Here is a 21,198-nt window from a genome sequence, read left to right as displayed (position 1 = left end):
AGCCGGACCTACTTTTGTGTTGGATATTCATGCAATAACATTGATTTCATCTTTTTATATTTATATCTTCTCAAGCATGAAAATTAATGTCTCAGTAATGTCTTTTGATATTCAACTGCATAAATTCATAGTGTTTAGGTTGTTTTAAAATTAATTATGGGTCCATAAAGTACATCGAAGAAATTCCACAGCTTTAATTAAGCATTTTTGGGAGCTGAAATAGGCAGATGGATACCGTGAACTTAAAAGGGGGGGGGGGAAATCGAAATACTTAGCGCCCTTAAAAAAGGAAAGAAAATATTTTTATTATTTCTACTATTTCTACGTTTCTTTAAATCTAGATTTGTTTATTTTATGAGTCACGCTGGAAGTCGCCATATTGGTTAACGTGGACACAATTTGTATGTCAGGCTCGTCATTTGGGGAGGGGGGCGGAAAATACACTAAAAATGGTGTGTATATATATATAAATATATATATATACATGGAGTACATGTGCTTTGCCCCCCCCCCCCCGGAAAAAGTTGAAATGACGGCACTGTGTTGTATGTCCCTCAAAGAAAGAGAGAGATATCACGTGATCCAAAAATCCCCATTGAAGAAAACTCGGGCAGCGCCGGGTATTATAGCTAGTAACAACTAAAATTGTAAAAGCTCTCGTTTAATTGTATAAATATATCCACAGAATTTGAGGGGAAAAAATCGAGTTCCTAGAGTGAACAGTAATTTTAAATGTTTTTTTAAAAACGGGGATGTTTCTCATAGGAAAGCATGGGAAGCCACGGTTTGTTTGGGCTTACTTGGTCCCTTTAATAGAGCGATCACTGGATTCATCTGGCAACCCAGATTTCCCTTTTTTTTTCTCAACGGACTCGCTAGTTGCGCCACCTCCTGTTATTTTTACTCCATGGTTGTTGATAGATTTTATTGTATAAAATTGTAAAGTATGGACAAAAGGAAGTTAAAGCTGCTATATCTCCTTTGTCTCAGAAGGAAACGGAGGGATAGACGTATGTGGGTACATCCTATTGATGAACATGAACCTTCATACAGTGTTTTTAAGGGTATTTATGGCAAATAATTAAAAAAATTCCGCGCAAAATGTTTAAAAAGTAGCCAAAGATACGGACGAATTCGACCCGCATCAGCATCATGTGAATAGCTCCGAATAACCTAATGTACAAAACTTGTATGTGCGGATGCGGAGCCCGCGCTTAGGTTTTGACACATCCGGACCCACATTGTGGCATCATCACATTCATGCAAATGAAACTGAACTCATGACGTCATGTTACCAGATCTACAAAAGGCAATGTGCCAATCCAGTTTTGCTCTTGTTCTTTATTTCACTCACTATGTACTAGTTGTTCCTGTTAATCGTTAATTTTCCGTTCATGTTATCGGCCGATTAAAATTTTTATAAATATATTCAGAAAGTTGTGTCTTGATTTCGCGCAACTACACTGATGACCCATTCCCAAGGATGATGCTGTTCTGTTGACGAAAAACAGAAACATGCAGAAAAACATTGCGGTAGCAATGTTTTTCTGCATTCTGGTTCAAAACACTGAACCAGACGGAAAGAAAACTTGAAGGGGGGGGGGGTGCATAACTAGGATCTTTACAGCCAGGGGCAAACATTATATTTCCACCCCCACAACTTTAAAAATTCGATAATTTTATAACAGTGTTCCTTGTTCCCACCTAAAATTGTTACGCCCCCCCATAAATTTTGCCACCCTGTGCAGTTGCCCCTCTAGTTCCGGCACTGCCTAGGGCTCCTTCGACCTTTGAAGACCGGATACACTCCGCTTCACATCTCAGAGAGATATCGAAGCATACGTGGAGGACGGGTGTGGAAGAAGAAAAATTCATTTTTTTTTCACAATAATCAACACTCGTCAATGGGTGGATCATTATATACAATAAAAAATCAACTATAAAATCCCTATGATCTTCTGAAGTTCTTCAGGAGCCGAGGTTCTGGCTCTTGAACCTTTGAATGTTGTTTATTTTTCATTTCATTTTTTTAAAATTAATACTGTATTATAATTAACTTTTTTATTTGATTCTGTGTTCCACCTCTCTCCCCCCCCCCCCCAATCAAATTTTGTTGCGACGAGGCTCAAAAACTTTTTTGGCATCGGCCGTTTGGTTCTCTGTTGTGAGTGGATATTTAGACTGTACTGTTTTTCCCCAATATTTTTCACGAAAACATTCGGAGAAGGTGGGCTGAAAGTTGGTTTTCCTGTGTATATATACGGGACTCAAGTGTGTACGAAGGAGAGTGCATTTCTTTTTCAGAAATTATTGGGGGGCTCAGTATCGTTACAAAATTTCTTGCGTGGACTTAAATGGCCTCAGCCCTTAGGTTCCGATGACTATCCTGTACAGAGTGTAATTTTTCTTATCTTGATTTCGATATTATTGACCTTCCGATTCTCACCACCACCACACATAAGCGCCGAAACCTACGGGATGAAGAGATTTGAGTCCCCCCCTCCCCCAGAATAAATTTTGTAAGGGGGCTGAGACCTCCCCACCCCCAATAATTTCCAAAACAACATTGCAATGCGCTTTCTCTCTCCTGCATACTCGCTTGAATACCGTATATACGGGACAACCAGCATCTTTCAGCGCCCCCCCCCCACAATGTTCTTTGTGTCGGTCCCTTTTCCACCACACATCTTTAGGCTTCCTTTCGTGTTGGTGTCCTGCGGCCCACTTTCCCTTTGTCACAGTGAAAAAAAGAAGAGACACTCTTGAGTTTGACCAGGCAAACAAGCAAAGACCCCTCCCCACTCCAAGAAACTTTCTCAGTCATGCTATCTCGCAATAAGGATTGTCACAGAAGAAGGGTGGATCTGGGGGGACTGAGTGGCAGAGAAGAAATGAGAGAGAATCATTGGCGTGGAACAAGAAAGCCAAAGATCATTGAGAGTATTTAAAAGAACTAAAATTTTGAGTCGATTGTTTACATTATCTAATTCATAATTAGGACAATTTTTTTTCATCATAGCAAAATGAAGAAACCATTCACACGAATTTTTGGGGGGACAGAGCCGGGTCTCCAAAAATATTGGGGAGGCTCGGGCCCATGGGCCGGATACAAGTTTATGCCTATGACAGAGACCTAAATAACGTTTCCATCAACTTTTTGTTTATCTGAGCTGATCCTTTTTCATCTGTGCAGAAAAGCAATATGCCACACACATCAATGATGTATTTAAAGATTGTGCATGCGCTGAAGCATTTACACTATGGTTTCCCAAACTTTGTATTTCATCGCCGCCTTCTTCAGAAATTTTTTTCGCTTATCGCCCCCAACTCAAGTGAAACCATAGGATCCTATGTTAAACCCGTAGATTCCATCACCCACCGGGAACAATATTGCCCACTACGGGAAACACTGATGTACACCATGCATGGGCTAATGAAAGCTTAAAGGAAACATAGAATTTAAAAAAACGGGGACAGGTTGCCATGGGAACTATAGCGTGAGTATTAGTGCCTAAAATTTTGTATATTCAATTACTAAATCAGAGTCTAAGAATAACACAAAATTTTCTGACTTCATAATGATGTGTCTTCCAATGGAAAGGGGTCATAAAGCCTCAGAAAAGGTGAAAAAACATTATTTTTAGGACTGTTTTTCTTAGGGAAAAAACTATTGTTGGCTGCTGAAAAATTTGTGTGGAGCGTAAATTTTTCTTCAATTTGTCAAGCCCTCTCTCTGCTTAAATATAAAATAAATAGTACCTGAAAAAAGTCCTTGTTGAAGACAAACTTCTCTAAGTCTATTACGAACTTTGTTAATGAAGTTTTGATGAATTTCCATGAGCCTGTGGTCTTTCTTGCACTTATCACTGGTAAATAAAAATTTCATAGGAGAAGGAAATTCATCTTCTTCATAAACCTAATAATAGAATCAAAATATTAACAATACTATATTGTTCTCTTTGTATGATCTTAACACAAGTGCTCATAACTCTATGTTAAGGCCTGTAAACACTAACATGCACTAATTCATTAGAATCACCCAGAGGAATGTATATGAGGTGCATGTGAGGTTCAGCAGGGTATCTTTGAAATTTTTGAAATATTTCACTTTAGTTGATCATTTTAAATCCTAATTTACTTCTTATAAAATATTTGATGAGAAGGTGTTTAGGTATAAATACTAAGAGGGCATTTTTTTTATTATTTTATTAAGAAAAATATTTACAGAGGGCTCCAATCCTGGCACATCACGTTGTGTGTTGCCAGATACATAACAAAACTTTCTCATATTAAATTTAAAGATGGTTAATAATACAATTAAAAATTAAACACAAAATCAGCATTTTGATAATGAACAATCACAAGTTCAATCTTTCAACTGGTTTTCTGGTGCACATCAAGCATCTCAGTTGAGTTGTCTTAGCTGGAAAAAGAGCAGTTCAAGCCAAAGCTGCATTAAGAGTAAGCGTGAACACTCCTATGGATAAACCAGAATCTAAACATGACATCAGCACCCTCTGTGTTCGGGGAGGAAGTACTACTACCGCTGGCCTGTGATTGGCTGCTAGCACTAGGTAGGAAGCATCTTTTTTCCCCACCCCGGCACCATTTTGTTTACTCACATGGAAAAGGTTGAATAGGTCGGCAGCTCATGGTTTGTTTTTAGGCTAATTGTTTATCTCAATTTATCAAAAAAGGCCTTTTTAGGATCAACTAAAATTCTCTGGACAGCTGGTGTTATATTAGACATATCTTGGTAACCAAAATTTTATTGCAGGTATGTTTTCAAAATGAACACTAAAACGAAAACCCATATGCATAGTTTTCTGAAAGTTAACAACAGGTATGTTGAAAATTGCCCTTATTTCCTATTTTATATTTTCAAGAAAAAATAGATATATAATTATCACAAAAAATGAGAAACTTTGCCTGGTTTCAATTTATACAAAAATTGCCACGTTTTTAAGACAAATAAATTCAATCGGTCGAATGGTCGACGCGTTTCGGCTCTTCAATGGAGAGCCGTCATCAGGACTTCGTGGTCAGCATTCACACGAATGAGTTGTGGCAGCAGAGAACTATGGAAGCCACGGCCATCAATCTGCAAGTTTTCCCGTTCAAGCTGACAGTTTGCGCTATTCCAGTAGAAGCATCTACCATATATGAAGTCAGGGCAGGACTTAAAGGTGCGGTCGCACCGGGCCACAAAGTTTCAGGAGCCTTTCCTTTCTCAGCAAATGTTTTGGAAATTTGTAATAATTTTTTCCCACTAAACTATTATTAATTGTCAAAGGAGTCTTTCAATTTAAAGCCCCTATAATATAATTTTTAGTGTTATCAGGTATGGCAGTAGCTTATTTCAAAGAGGAAAGGAGTGTATATATGCAGGTAGTCGCATTCTTTACCCCTGAAAAAAGTCTGGCCCTTCTTTCTACCATTAAAGACTAAAAGGGCTAGGAAACCTAATAATTTTTTCCCTTGAAAACCTCCCCTCTTGTTGGAGTTATCATCTGGTCTAGAGGTACCAATAGTTTGCACAAGCTGAATGTTAGTAGTTTCATCCAGCAGTGCTTCCACTATTGATATTGTTAGAATATTATGTTAATGGACAAACAATTTGTTTATTTCTGTTTTTGGTATCTGGCAACACATTATTAGTCAAGTATTTAGTTTCACAGTTTTGGCAACAGTACAGAAAACATGGCTGCTCAAGTCTGAACAGCAACAGATGTTGTCTCTCACTTTCAGTGTTTAAATCTCTATTAAATATGTGTCTGTCTTCAATTGAATGTTCTGGTTATAATTACTTACTCACGCATCATTAGTAATAAGGAGATATCAACAGATCCAAAATAATAAGAGATATTCCATAATAGCTTGTAGCATGGACATGACTGCCCTGGAGCAAGACAACTGTGACTGTCTTTGGAATGTTAATTGCATGCCTTCCTGGGAACCTCTGAACTGTCATGTTTCCCTAGGGAGGCTTGAGAACATCGAAATTTTCAAACACCACCATCCGAATCATTTTCTCATATATTCCAGAATTTAGGATGTGGACTACACTGCTTGCCATCTCAGTAGTTCAATCTTTGTTGAGACAATATGTTTGCTTACTATTTAATAAATTATACAGGGTGGGCGTTATATACGTCTATTATTTATACGTCTGTAAAACCTTTAAAAATGCATAAAAATCGGAAAAATAATCAAAATAAAAAATGGTTTGCAGAGTTAGCATCGCTAGGTCACTGGAATTTTTTTGAGACAGGAAAAAAATAACAAAAAACAGCAGATAGCCTAGGTGATGCTGACATACACAAGTCAAAGAAAAGATACGCAAATAACAAACAGAATACTTCCGAATCATTTATCACAGCAGTATTTGTTCCACATGACCACCACCACAGGGGATAACACATAGCAGGCAAGTCGCAAATCCAGCAACGGCAGAGTGCAGAGAGGTCTGCATGTATACATGACACCTCTCGGTGGATTGCATCTTTCAGTTCCAACAGATTGGATGGACAGGATTGATAAACCCGAGATTTTAAATATCCCCATAACCAGAAGTCTGTCAGCGTCAAATCTGGAGACTGAGGCCATGGGAACCTGCAACGCCTTCTAATGATTTTGTCTTCCCTGAACGTCTGTATCAGGAATGCATTGACCGGAGTAGCAGTGTGACTAGTTGCTCTATTTTGCATAAACGTGACGGTAGAAAGCGAATCTCTTTCACTCAAACATAACACAACCTTCTCGCGAAGAAGCCTTAAATAACGCTGCTCATTCACCGTAGCCGTTTTCCATCCGTTCACTGGGCACTGTGTTTCAAAGAAGAAGGGCCACATGATGAACCTGTGAGCCCACGCCACACTGTTACTCTTGGGGAATGCAATGGTTCCTGCATGTACTCATGTGGATTAGATGTTGCTCAGATGTGACCGTTATGGGTATTAACGTCGCCATGAAACGAAAAATGAGCTTCATCTGTCCACAAGATGTTGAAGACACAGGTGGGATTCTGTTCAATTTTAGAGAAAGCCCACCTCACAAATGCTTCTCTCTGTACAGTATCCGCTGGTAAAAGTTCATGGCACGACTGCAATCTGTATGGGTACAAATCAAGGATCCCATGAAGAATATTGCGTACCGAAAATGGTGGTGAACCCAAGTGTCTGGCAGCTTCACGATCACTGTTGGCACCTGCAGCTGATTTGGACGCTAACGCTTCCATTTCAGCTGCAACACGTGGCAGGATATGAGGGCCATCATGGCCCCCCTATCCTGTTGCGGGCCCCTCGGTCAGACTTTTAACGGGCCCCTTTTGTAGTTAATTTATAGCGTGAAAAGCAAAAAAAATTATAACCGTCCGGGCCTCAGGGCTGGAGCCCTGTCAGTCCCCCTATGTGGGGGCCATGGGACCATGCCACGGCGTATTGCGATTAACGTGGGCAATACATCCAAATGAATTTTATTAAAAAATTAAATTATTTTTGTGGTGAATAAATACTCAAAAGCACATTTTTTTGGTGGTACTAACAACGTGATTCAGAAAAGATGCCAACAGCAACAGAAATTCCAGGGCGTGTGATGATAATGTTATTTCTCGATATAATAATAAATAAAGGGATAATAACAATAATCCCTCTACAACGATATTTTTTCTTGGTCCGCAATCATTATATTGACGTTTCACTGCATTTCATTTAGCTATTGTTTATTTGTCTTGGTGTTATTAGTCATACAGTATTTTGTTGAAAATGTTTCGGCCCAGGCTCCCGAACTCGATAAGTGAAATATGGCTCTCAGAGTGTACTTGTTTCGGTTTCAATCATTATCGGTTTATTTTTTTACCTTTCTTTTCCTCCTGTATAGTCTGGAAGCCTCCTTCCCCAAGGGTCACGTTCGAACAAAAGAGATGCTTACAACAGCGGGAACAAGAAAGGACCAAAGCACCTCCATCCCATATTATCGTCTCCAGATGCCACCCAGATATACATGCCTTTGGGCTCCTACAATTGGCACCAAGGGAGAATGATAATTGGAGATCGAGTGTTGCTGTTGATCGTGAGAAAAATACTACAAATTGTTACAAAAAAAAAGCCAAGGACAATTCGATTGCGATTTTCAAAAAGTACTGAAATAAAATTTTGAGATTTTTTTTATTAAACTTTTTTTTTGAGGGGCAGTTTTTTTAATCATAAAAATTGTTTTTCCGAACCAAATATGGGAAACGTATCCACATACGAAGATGAAATTTATCCTTGTACTTAGCAGAAGTTTTCTGCAATCAATGTAAGAGTTCAGGCATCAATTGCTCATGAAGTAGAGCTGTCACTATGCAATAAGACGTTTCCCTCTTATCATAGTGCATATATTCAATAAGGGAAATTCAGTTCGATTGTTCCAAGGAGCACATTTTTTTTTTTTTTTAATACAAGAAATCACCAAAATAATAAAAAGAGTTCCATTCAAAAAGTGCTCAATAACAACATTATTTACAACACAAAAGAGTTTCATTCAGTAAGTGCTCAAAACAAATATTATTTACAACATGAAAAAACAATTATTTATATACATGGATTCCAAATGGACGCAAGATATGAATCTCAACAGCAGAATGAGTACAACCAAGCTGCCTGAAGTATTCATTTCAAGATCAATATAATATATACAGCCATTCGCCTTTTACAAGTGAGGAGGCAACTAAAGAGTATAGAAGAGTTGATCAACTTTGCCCAAGAATATTGAGAAGACACCAACGAATAAGGCAAATACACAAAAAATAATAAAAGTCCTAATGCATTTCAATACCAATGGGTGCTGTCTTCAGAGGAAAAATTTAACCACTAGTCTCGCTGACTGAGTTTCCCACTTGGGTTGAATACCAAATCTTAACGCTCGGTTGCTCAGTGGAAGAAGTACATTGTTCACTTCAAACATTTAGTATCTTGCAACCGGTCTCATCAAAGATGACTGATAGCTTAGGCTGACTGTGTACAAGTTTGCTAACACTCAACAAATTCAGCGCGAGCGTAGGTACAGACTTGAAATCTTTAGCATGGAGTGTTTTTGAAGAGCTGAGCACTATGGGGACATAACGTCCCCATGCCCTGTAACTGGCAATTTTTCACCATTGGCTAGACCAGTGTTTCCCAAAGTGGCTCACAGCTTCATTCTGACCATGACGTTTGAAGTGAACAGACGTACTTCTTCCGCTGAGCAACCGAGCATTAAGATTTGGTATTCAACCCAAGTGGGAAACTCGGTCAGCGAGACTAGTGCTTAAATTTTTCCTCTGAAGACGGCACCCATTGGTGTTGAAATGCATTAGGACTTTTATTATTTTTTGTGTATTTGCCTTATTCGTTGGTGTCTTTTCAAAACTAAAGAGTATTCCAATTTAAGTGAAAAATTTGCTGTGGCCTCCTATATTTCCTTAGTTCTTGTGTATCATAATCCCCAATATCAGCAAGATGTTGGTATGTGGATTCTTTCATTCTATCAAATTGATCTTTGTTTATGCTCTGAATATAATCGAATATGTGGGGAATACCCAAGTTCCTTCTAATAGTAGCTCCTCTAATAAACCAAGGAGCTTTTGTGAATCTTCTGAGAATCTTGTTTTGCACAACTTGCAAATTCTTCATGTTCATTTTGCAGGCGTGTGCCCATGCAGGGGATGCATATAAAAGGGTGGATCTGAGAATTGTTTTGTACAGAATAATTTTGTTTTGGAGTGATAATTTAGCTTGTGGGAAAGTAATCTTGTTCAACATTCCCAACATTCCCATTACTCCATTCGTTTTGTTTTTGACAAAATTAATGCGAGATGAAAAAGAGAGGTTCTTATTAAGTATACAACCTAAGTATTTAACCTGGTCCACTGGTCTTAAAATTTGATCACCAATAAGCAGTGGTTGCCTAGGGAGTTTACGACGATGAGTAAACCAAGCAAATTTACATTTTGCAAAATTCAATTTGACAGCTGATTTATCACACCGATATTCAATAGTATCAATTGTGTCTTGTAAATTTTCCACAGCTTGTGTTGCATTTCTGCTGCTACATAACACAGCACAGTCATCCGCAAAGAGTGCAATTGTTCCATTCTGTGGAGCAGGGATGACGTTTATGTATAAAAGGAACAATTGTGGACCCAATACACTGTCCTGAGGAACAGAAGCTTGTATGGGTTTAACAGTAGAGAGGCTATCTTGAATTTTAACCTTCTGCCTAAAAGGTAATTGTAGAAAAATATTGTGAAATGAGATGGAAAATTGAGATCTATTAACTTGGAAAGTAGTGTGACATGATCGCAGCGATCGAATGCTTTAGAGATATCGAGGAAAGCAGAAGCAACGTAGTCAAAATTGTTAAAAGCATCAGTGATGAATTCTGATACTCTTAAAAGCTGAGTGACACATGAATGCTGTGATCTAAATCCATGCTGTTCTGGTCTTATGATGCTGTTTGTATCAATGTATTGTATTAGCCTGGGAGCAATGATTCTTTCGAATGCATTGCTCAGATTGCTAAGAAGGCTAATCGGTCTGTAGTTTTGTGCAATTAACGGATCAGTACTAGGCTTATAAATTGCCTTAATTACTGATTTCTTCCAAGGGGAAGGAAAATAGTTGTTTTGGATGGCAGAATTAAAGATGTTGTTGATGGATTCTAGAAAATTAACTGGCAAACACTTCAGGGCTTTATTACTAATACCGTCAATACCAGCAGCCTTTTTAACATCCAGATGGTTGATGATGTCACGGATTTCATTGACTGTGGTTAAGTCCATGTTGCCTTGTGGTGAATTTGCGGAATTGTAAAGGTATGAAGTCACCTTGTGTCTTAGTCTCAGGTACGTATTTACTGGGTTGATTAGTGTTTCTAGAGCACTGACTTTCATATACCTCTGCAAAAGTGTCTGCTATTTCTTGGTCAGTAAAGACTGAATTCCCAGCCGGTGTCTGAATTTTGTTAAGTCTTGCGTTTTTAGGCTTGCATATTCTCCAAGCCCTCCAGAAGGCCCCATTCTCAGCTGTGGCATTACCAATAAAATCTGAGAACCTATCATTAATGTGATTTGCAACCTCTTTCTTGATTTCTTTCTGTAATTTGTTTAAGATGATTTTATCCAAGTTACCCCTACAGGTTTGCCATCTTTCCCTTACTCTGTTTTTGTGTTGAATTTTTTTGAGTATTTCTTTTGGAAGTCCAAAATTATTTTTTGAATTGCGCTTCACTGTTGTTGCCTCTTTAATTGTTGTTAATGACAGCAGTGACATGCTCAACAGCTTGATCTATGTCCAGAGCACTTGAATCATTTAACTCAATAACTGGTAAACTTTCTAAAGTATTTGTGTACTGAGCCCAATCGATTTGATTCCATATCAATTTCTTCCTTGGGATCAAAAAGTCTATAGTGAGAAAGTGGGTTATGTGGTGAGACGAGAGCAAAGGTTTAACATGCATGTGTATATTGTGCAAGAAATTTTTTGCAATACCGAAGTCAATGGCATCCGGAGTTCCAATGTTTTGCGGGGGGGGGGGGGGGTGATGCGTGGGCTCCGGTGATGATACAACCTCCAAAAAATTGTCCAAGCAGAATTTTCTCAATATTCTGCCCTGTCTATTTGTTGTAAATCCCCTCTTTTTTATTCTAGAACAATTCCAGTCACCTATGGCTAAGACTGGTATAGTAGTGTTAAATATTTCTTTTAGGAGTTCTAAATCAAAGGTATTATTCGAGGGTTTATAAATAGCACAGAATCTCATCGCTATTCTATAAACATAAATAGTGGCAGCTATTGCTTTAATGTCGGTTGAGTCAGAGAGTACGTTTTGCTGAAAGGGAATGTTGTTCCTCACAAATAGTGCGACTCCACCCCCCCCCCCCCCCCCGATTGTGAAGTCGATCCCTTCTTATACATTGATATCCATTTATTTCATACTTATTGCTAGGTAATAACCAAGTTTCACTTATCAGTGCCATATCAATTTGGTGATCAAATAATGTTTGTTTTTAAAAATTTCTTTTGCACTTCCTCTTAAGCTGTTTGCATTTCAGGCCATTAGGGTTAATGGCCTGGGGGGAAGGGCGTTAATTAATTGAGCTATTATTAGACAGTTCTAGAATTTGAATCAAAGTTGAAATGATCAGTTGAACTTTGCCAGAGTCAATTTTAGCTGACTCTAACAATTTGCCAAATTTGTCAATGAGTGAGTTGTGCATGTTATGTGAATTCTCCGGATTTTGCACCTCGTCATTGGGAGTCGGAGAGTTGAAATTGTCAGGTTTTTATTTACTCTGAATCTGCACTTCATTACTCTCTTCAGTGGTGTGATTTGTCTCCTCATGTGATGACTTGACACCGCTCATATCAAGTTCATCAGTGTGTGTGATAATGTCATGCAGTACTTCTCGATGTAGAAGTTTTTGCAATTCGATTTCCCATTCCTCTGCAGACTTGTGTATTTTCCCACAACCAAATGGGTGTGGGCCTTTTCGAATGGTGTTATGCAATGCTTCCTGCTTGTAAAGTAATTCTAATTTTTCCCTCTCAACGTTCACTTGAGTGGGTGGATGGAAACTAGAGGTTGTGCTGGTCTGTCCTTGCTTAGATCGTACAAAGAGTGCATTGTAATCAATATTGTAATTATCCTTAACTTGTCCAACTACTGTTGGAAAATCATCAGACGCTGGTGGTCTAATACCTGCTGGTATAAGTGGTAAGATAGTACGTGTATTTTTATTTGCAAACCCAGGTCTGGAGTTGCCGCCTGTGTATCTAGCTGTATGGCTTCCTCCAGAGAAGAAGCACTTCAGGTATTTTTTGTCGCCTTTTACGACACAACTTCTGGTCTCATGGTTACCTCAACAGAAGGAGCATACTAGTAGATTTTTGCAGAAATAGGAGCTATGTCCCATCTGCATGCAGTTCCTACATTGAAGGGGCACTTGGTTTCCCCTGTAACGTTCAATGCTTATTGGAATATCACCTATGTTTTTAACATTGGCAAACTGTTTGTTTTCTATAGTCACTTCTACTAAAAATAACGATAGAATTCTACCAGAAGAATAATTTTTCATGTTTGTTACTTTGACAGTTGGGAACCCTTGCTTTAGGAGGTCCTCAGATATCTCCTGAGGTTTGATGTTTGCTGGAAGACCTCTGATTATGAATTTAATAGTTCGATTACCCCTAGTTTGATAGGTGTGATATCTGAAGTTTTTCTCGTCAAATATTTTGGTTACTGTTCTATGATCCTTCTCAGAATAGACCTGAAAAGTCACGTTATCCCCAGTTAGCTTTTGTTGGGGGGGGGGGAATCACATTTGGCTTTAATTTCACTAAAATCGTGAAGCCAATTATTGCCCCAATCAGTCAGGATTATTGGGGGTATGTTGCTCTTTTTTTGCTTTTTGTTACCGTAATAAACCCTTCATTACCATTGACTTTACCGTCACAGTGAATATTTGGTGGGGAATCATTAACCAGAGAACTATGTAAGGGTTGTGAATTGTTAAGTGTGTTTTCTCTGGATTTTTTTCCCTTTTTGTTAGTCACCACTGTGAATCCATCATTACTGTCAGCTATTTCTTCACATATGCCATTACCGTTATGTGACGTTATTTGCAATGGTATCTATAGGTACCACAGAGTTTGGATGTAGAGGTGTACTATGTGAGTCATTACTGCAATCGGATTGCTATGCCAACACTTGACTAAGCTCGTTGGACTCAGAGGCATTGGAGGCATTATCAATTAACAAATTTGGTGTTGTAAATGCAGAATTTCCTTCAAAAGTATTGTTATTAGTTGTGTGTGCAACTGTATCATCCATCGTAAAATTAAGAGTACTATTCTGTATATTCAAGATGGGTAATATGTATTCACTAGAATTTATTGAATCCACCGAAATGCTCTTGTTTTCCGGTGAACGTTGCTCTGACGAATCAATAGTGCTACTACTTGCCGTAGAGTCAGAAGAGCATGCATCGCAAGTGTAACTACTCGAGCAAGAAGATGTAACTGAATCATAGTCCAATTTTATGCGGGTACCCCTATTCCTGGTTTTACCTGAGTGATTTGTGGTGCTATTCACAGAGTGTTGGGAAGCTGCCTTATCGGGACTATTATCGAGACAATTGTCGGGTTTGATTACTTCTTCAGTAGAGTCCTTATTTTTCTTCTTAACCCTGTTTTTCTTGCGCCTAGGGCCAGAATCACAAGAAGGGGGGATTTCACTGATTTTAGGGACAACCAACTCAAATCTAAGCTTGCTACAATGAATACAAGTGCTAGTAGCATTGACCTCCTCAAAAAATAACTGAGATGTTTTCAACATTTTTTCATGCATAAATTCTTTCTCATCAGGAGGAAATTCTAACAACAAAACATATACAGAGAAAACTTCCTCAAGTTTCTTTGCAATTTCACAATCATCATTGTTACTCAAGGAGTTACCCTCGTCATAGCTAATTTTTAACCAGTCAAAAACCAGTTTTTCAAACTTCTCTTTTTGGTCTGGGTAATCATCGTATTCCTCAGCTACAGAACACAGTTTCCTGACAATTGAAATATTATCCAAGTTTGGGAATGGCCAGATGAGACCCATTGTGCACTTACAAAATGAATAGAACTCACCTCAGAAAATCCAACTGGATAACCTGTAAGAAAAGAGCACAACAGGGAAAAAGGGGCAGGCGTAATCACTGGGGGAGACAATGGGAACGCAAAAACAGCTTCACTGTAGCACTGGCACTCATTGCAAGCACTTTCCGCCCGAAAAAGAGCTGCCATCAGTAGAAAAAAATCACTATCAGCAAGTCGATGCATCATCTGTGACGAAAACTGAAGCAGGATTCCCAGACACCGTAGGATCGGATGGTTTGACGAACTCTGTAGACCCTCGTTGACGTTATGAATCTGACGTCGAAGAGCAGCTAAAAAGTGCGCCTCTTCTTCACAAAAACCAAACGGCACCTCCCAGGCCAACATGTTAGTGTTGTTAATTACATGTTACACTAACATATTTCACAATAGTGAAATATGTCAGTGTAAATAATGTCTGGTAGATGGCAGCACTTGTAACGCATGTTGTTATACCCTGTTCCGTGTACTGTTGTAACCGTCCTTCCTAATTCCTCTTGTAACTGTAGCTGTTTGTATTGTGTAGTTTGTAGTAATGTTTCTGTAATAAAACTATATCTTAATTGATCCACGGACTCATCCTAACAGGTTATGGAGCCCGCCGCGTAAGATTATTTTTGTGACTACAAACTTGCGAATTCCGATGTTTTTTAACGATCTTTCTCGCGCCAATTATTTTTACAAATACAACGCGACAACCGGCAAATTACCCAACGAGGTGGCTGACTTACGAACATCATGGATCCCCGATCCATTTTTTGGAGGCCCTACCCACTACTGCTACACCACACATGCACCCCCCCACCCCCCCCCCCCCCCCCGCGGAACCCCCAACGAATCGGTACATGCGGGAATGTGCGTGTACGTGTAGTGAAACCTGACGAAGTTTTTTGTAACTTTTTCTCCAACATGGCGACCGCTGAAGAATACGAAGCCTTGAGGCGGGAATTGGAAACTATGAGACTTTCTATGTCGACGACTTCCAGAAATGTGACAACCAGTTTTGCTGTAGGCACGTTGCCGGAATCGAAACATCTCGAAGGTCCGGAAAATTGCACAGACTGGAAATTAGCCATGAAAAACTTCCTCATTGACTGTGGTTTGTGCAGTTGCATTGTGCCGGGAACCGAACCAGTCGACAACGCATTGGATCGCCGAGCTCTCGCGAAAATCAACTTGTCTCTCAAGCCTGCGACTGCAACGATCACGCGGAAATGCAGGCCCGTCATGCCCCCGCCCCTTGGCTTTTGAAAATACACAAAAAATGGTATATATATATATATATACAAATATATATACATACATTGAGTACATGTGCTTCACCCGCCCCCCCCCCCCCCCCGGAAAAAGTTGAAATGACGGCCCTGCGGAAATGTGAAGTTGCCAAAGAAGCATGGGACTTGACACCTTCGAAGATAAAGGTATTGTTCGTGCGGTAGGCCTATATCAGAGTCTTCTGGATATTCATTTTCATGATTGCCGTACAGTAGACGAATACTTGAATAAATTCACGATCGTCGCGGAACAACTCGAAAACGTCGGGAAGCCGTTGGACGACAACGTCATCGGTGATTTCATTCTCGCGAAATTACCGGACTATTACAAGCCTCTCGTCCTGGGTATTCGCGGATCTGGACAAGAAATCACGACTTCATTCGTGAAAAGCTTGCTGCTGGAAGACGCCACTGAAATTCCGAAACCGCCATCGAGTTCTGTGTTTTTCGCGAAAAAGCAACCTGCCAGTGCTACAAAAAAGCAATCCGTTGCCTTAATTGCAATGAGCGCGGACACATGTATACGACCTGCTCGAAACCAAAAAAGAAAAATCACCAGAAAACTGAAAGTGTTCTGCTAATGCAGTTTGCTCTGAAAAAGAAATTGCTTCTGTTTCTTCCGTCTTTTCTGCCGCAGTTTTCGCTGACAAACATGAATGGTTCATAGACTCTGATGCATCAACTCATCTCAGTTGTTCATTGCCAATTTCACACGATGTATCATCCGAAGAAGAGGTCTGTCTAGCCCGTAGTTTCCCAAACTTTTCGTTCCATCGCCCCCTTCTTCAGAAATTTTTTTCTCTCATCACCCCTCAACTCAACCGAACCCATAGGATCCTATGTTAAATCCTTAACTTCTATCGCCCCCCTGAACCATTCCATCGCCCACCAGGGGGCGATATTGCCCACTTTGGGAAACACTGGTCTAGCCAATGGTGAAAAATTGCCAGTTACAGGGCATGGGGACATAACCATAGTGCTCAGCTCTTCAAAAACACTCCATGCTAAAGATTTCAAGTCTGTACCTACGCTCGCGCTGAATTTGTTGAGTGTTAGCAAACTTGTACACAGTCAGCCTAAGCTATCAGTCATCTTTGATGAGACCGGTTGCAAGATACTAAAAGAGAAACCCATGGTTAACAGCTCATCTGTTTTAGCAACTGCAACAGAAGTGAATGGATTGTATCATCTTGATAATGAAACAAACTTTGTTTGTACCACTTCAATGAAGCAAGTCACCTGTCAGATATGGCACAGGAGACTGTGTGTAGTAATCATCATTACCACCAGCCAAAGAATTGGGTAGTCAAAGCCATCCAGATGGGAAGGGGAACTGACAAACAATGTATATGCTCTGTGTGTTTGTGTATGTAATGTTTTTCTTGATTTAAATAAAGTGATAATACAACATGGTGGCAGCGGTAAAAGGCCATGACAACAAAGTAGCAGCAGAGAAAAAAAATGCTCTGATACACATCAAGTAGATGAAAATCAGTACTTGCAAGGAACTTTCAATCTGAAAAGTAAACATGACTGATCCAGAGCACTTTCTTTTTGCCATTCCAGCAATACAGATGAACCAGCCGGACAATTTTACATTTTCAACACTTCCAAACTGGTCAAGATGGATAACTCACTTCCAGATGTTCCGTATAGCTTCTGGGCTCTCAACCAAGACGGGAGAAGAGCAGGTAAACTTGCTGATTTATATTATGGGTGAACAAGCCGAGGACATTTACACTTCTTTCAAGTTGGCTGACACTGAAAGGGGAAACTATGAATTTGTTGTCAAGAAGTTTAGTGATCATTTCATTGTTAAAAAGAATACAATTTTTGAATGAGCACAGTTCAACAAACGTGTGCAGCAAGAAGTAGAATCAGTAAACAACTTCATTACTGCTTTATTCAGCCTTGCTGAACATTGTGATTATGGAGAATTGCATGATCAACTCATACGTGATCGTATTGTTGTTTTGGTATTCGAGATAAACCTCTAAGTGAAAGGTTGCAACTGGATGCCGAACTTACACTAACAAAAGCGGTAGAACAAGTTAGGCTTAGTGAATCAATCAAGCAGCAACAACATAAACTCAATGAAATGGAAACCAAGGTTCCTATACATGCAATGTCTTCAAGAAAATTTGATCACTTTTAATATCAAAAGTCTGGTGTGAAAAATAAACCAAAGAGCAAGAACTTTTCAGATTCCCAACATTTGGAGACATGCAAATGGTGTGGCAAGCAGAAACATGAGAGAAGATTATGTCCAGCTAGAGATGCCAAATGTTTTAAATGTTCGAAACTGGGACATTTCGGAAACGTTTGTTTAGCAATGAAACCAAACCAGCATTCAAAAATTTCGTTCTTGGGTCATATTCAAGACAACACAAACCAGGATTGGACAGTTTTTGTCAATATTATGAATAAGAAATTGAAATTTCGACTAGATAGCGGAGCAGATCATACAGTAATACCTGCAACTTTGTATCACAAGATGTTTCAGAAATTGGATTTGAAACCAGCTGATAGAACTCTCTGTGGTCCAGATAACACTCCGTTAAAAGTGCTGGGCATGTTCGAAGCACCTCTGAGCTATGTAAACAAGAAATGCACAGAAGAAATCTATGTCATCGATAGCTTGAAAAACTGTCTTCTTGGGAAACCAGCTTTGATATCCTTTGGTTCAGGACCCAATATCAGTGTTGTTCAATGGATTACTGCAATAGATCCGAAAAAAGGATTTCCTGAACTATTCGAAGGACTTGGACTCATGAAGGAATGCTATTCCATACAACTCAAGCCTGATGCCATTCCATGTGCAGTAACATCGCCAAGACGAGTACCCATACCTCTTTTGAAAAAGACAGAAATTGAGATAAAAAGGATGGTCGAACAAAAAGTCATAACTCCAGTCACCGAGCCAACAGAATGGTGCTCTCCTGTTGTCATAGTGCCCAAAAGTGATGGAAAGGTGAGAATTTGTGTGGATCTGATCGAGCTGAATAAAAATGTTCTACAGGAATTACATCCTTTACTTAAAGTGGAATACACACTGAATCTCTTATCTGGTGCTAAAGTGTTCTCAAAACTGGATGCAAATTCAGGATTCTGGCAAATCCCATTGGATGAAAAATCATCTTATCTCACAACATTTATTACTCCGTTTGGAAGATTCAGATTTCTTAGACTACCCTTTGGAATCTCTTCCACTCCAAAACATTTCCAAAGAAGAATAATACAAATCAGATCTGATTCTAAATCAGATTCACGAAGCTCATCTTGGAATTACAAAATGCAGAGCTAGAGCCAGATTTTCTGTTCATTGGCCTGGAATAAGTAAAGAAATAGAAGAAAAGGTAAAAAATTGCACAGCATGTATCCAAGAATCTAAGAACAGGCACCAACCTCTCATTCCAACACCATTTACTGAGAGACCATGGGAGATGATTGGCATGGACTTGTTCAAGTACAAGAATTCATGGTATTTTCTTTTAGCTGACTACTATTCTTGTTTTCCTGAAATGGCAAAACTTGATAGACTGACAACTGCTGAAATCATAAACCATTGCAAGTCCATATTCGCTCGACATGGCATTCCAGATATTGTTCGATCAGACAATGGGCCTCAATTTGATCCGGTGCGAACATTGGAATTTCAAACATTTTTTAAAAGGTATGGATTCACACACATTTCTAGTAGCCCAAAGTTTCCTCAAAGTAATGGACTGGTTGAGTCAGCAGTTAAAACAGTTAAAATGCTGATTAAGAAGTCTGAAGATCCATACATTGCTTTGATGGCATATCGAGCAACTCCCCTAGGAAACGGATTCAGTCCAGCAGAGTTGTTGATGGGTAGAAGAATTAAAACAACTTTGCCAATAGCTAAAGGTCAGTTGCAACCACAAGCAGTGGATAGAAAAACCATCGAGGTCAAGGAAGAAAGGGGAGTTGAAAGACAGTGCCAAAACTACAACCAAAGACATTGTGCGAGAGATCTAAAGAAATTACAGGAAGGAGAAGAAGTATGGATAACTGACAGAAGAGCTACTGGTGTAGTATTAAAAAAGATATCTGATTAAGTCGGGAAATAACATCTATAGAAGAAATAGGAGACATCTAATCCCATCACCAAATTTCCACCCAGAGAAAGAAGAATTGGACTTTCCTTCATTAGAACACTGTCCTGCAGCAACTCCATCGAATTCGAGTGAAACCTCAACTGTCAAGGTACCTTATGTCACTAGAAGTGGGAGGATGGTTCGCCCCCCCTAATAGGCTCAAACTATAAGAAAAAAAAGAGGGGGGAGATGTGTAATAATCATCATCACCACCAGCCAAAGAATTGGGTAGTCAAAGCCGTCCGGATGGGAAGGGGAACTGACAAACAATGTATATGCTCTGTGTGTTTGTGTATGCAATGTTTTTCTTGATTTAAATAAAGTGATAATACAACAGACTGAATCACCTTAATTTTCGTTCCCTAAGAGAGCTGCAAAAATCACTTTATTTCAAATGTGATTTAAAGTCTGATTTTTAGGATTGTAATGGTTGTGTTCATGCAAAATCACACCGCCAATCCTTTCCAAAACCAAGCGAGACACGTGCAGGAAATCTTCTGGAACTTGTTCACTCAGATCTCTGTGGCCCCATGCAAATCTCATCAAAAGGTGGAGCTCGTTATTTTCTTACTTTTATTGATGATTTCTCCTGAAAATGCTTTGTATACTTCCTGAAGTCTAAAGATCAAGTTTTTGACAAATTTGTTGAATTCAAGACATTTGTGAAAATCATATGGAAAGAAAAATCAAAGCCTTACGTTCTGACAATGGTGGCGAATATGTCTCTGGAAAAATGGAAAATTTTCTGAAAGATGCTGGAATATTGCATCAGCGAACTGTGCCACATACACCCGAGCAGAATGGAGTAGCTGAATGCCTCAACCGCACTTTGATGGAAGCTGCTCGTGCTATGCTTTTCAACTCTAATTTGGACATTGTGTTTTGGGACGAGGTTGTCTTGACAGCTACCTACATTCGCAACTGATGTCCTACACAAGCTCTGAAAAATTGCACTCCCCAAGAACTGTGGTCTGGACAAAAACCTAGCATATTGCATCTTTGGATGCCATGGTTCATATACCCCAGTGTAAAAGAAAGAAACTGGAGCCTAAAGCTTGGGATGGTATCCTTCTTGTCTACAGCAATGAAACCAAATGGTTATCGCATTTATAACCCCAAAACAGAGGAGGTGCAAATTGTTAGAGA

The 21,198-nt window shown here is 39.3% G+C and overlaps 1 protein-coding gene across 8 annotated transcripts in view; it reads right to left on the bottom strand.

Moving 5' to 3' along the window:
• LOC149076644 (rho-related BTB domain-containing protein 1-like) overlaps positions 1–21,198 on the bottom strand; it is a 406,423-nt gene that overhangs the window by 221,432 nt on the left and 163,793 nt on the right. For all 8 annotated transcript variants that reach the window (XM_089244260.1, XM_089244257.1, XM_089244261.1 and 5 more), the window contains one exon: positions 3,760–3,916. In XM_089244260.1, the coding sequence (XP_089100386.1) occupies positions 3,760–3,916 (157 nt within the window). The remainder of the gene's footprint in view (positions 1–3,759; positions 3,917–21,198) is intronic.

This window comes from Pholcus phalangioides, unplaced genomic scaffold, assembly GCF_987345545.1.
Source record: "Pholcus phalangioides strain wild (caught in Gottingen) unplaced genomic scaffold, Ppha-v1.0 ptg000015l_1, whole genome shotgun sequence".
Classification (NCBI taxonomy): Eukaryota; Metazoa; Arthropoda; class Arachnida; order Araneae; family Pholcidae; genus Pholcus; species Pholcus phalangioides.
This window is presented reverse-complemented; position numbering and strand designations above follow the sequence as displayed.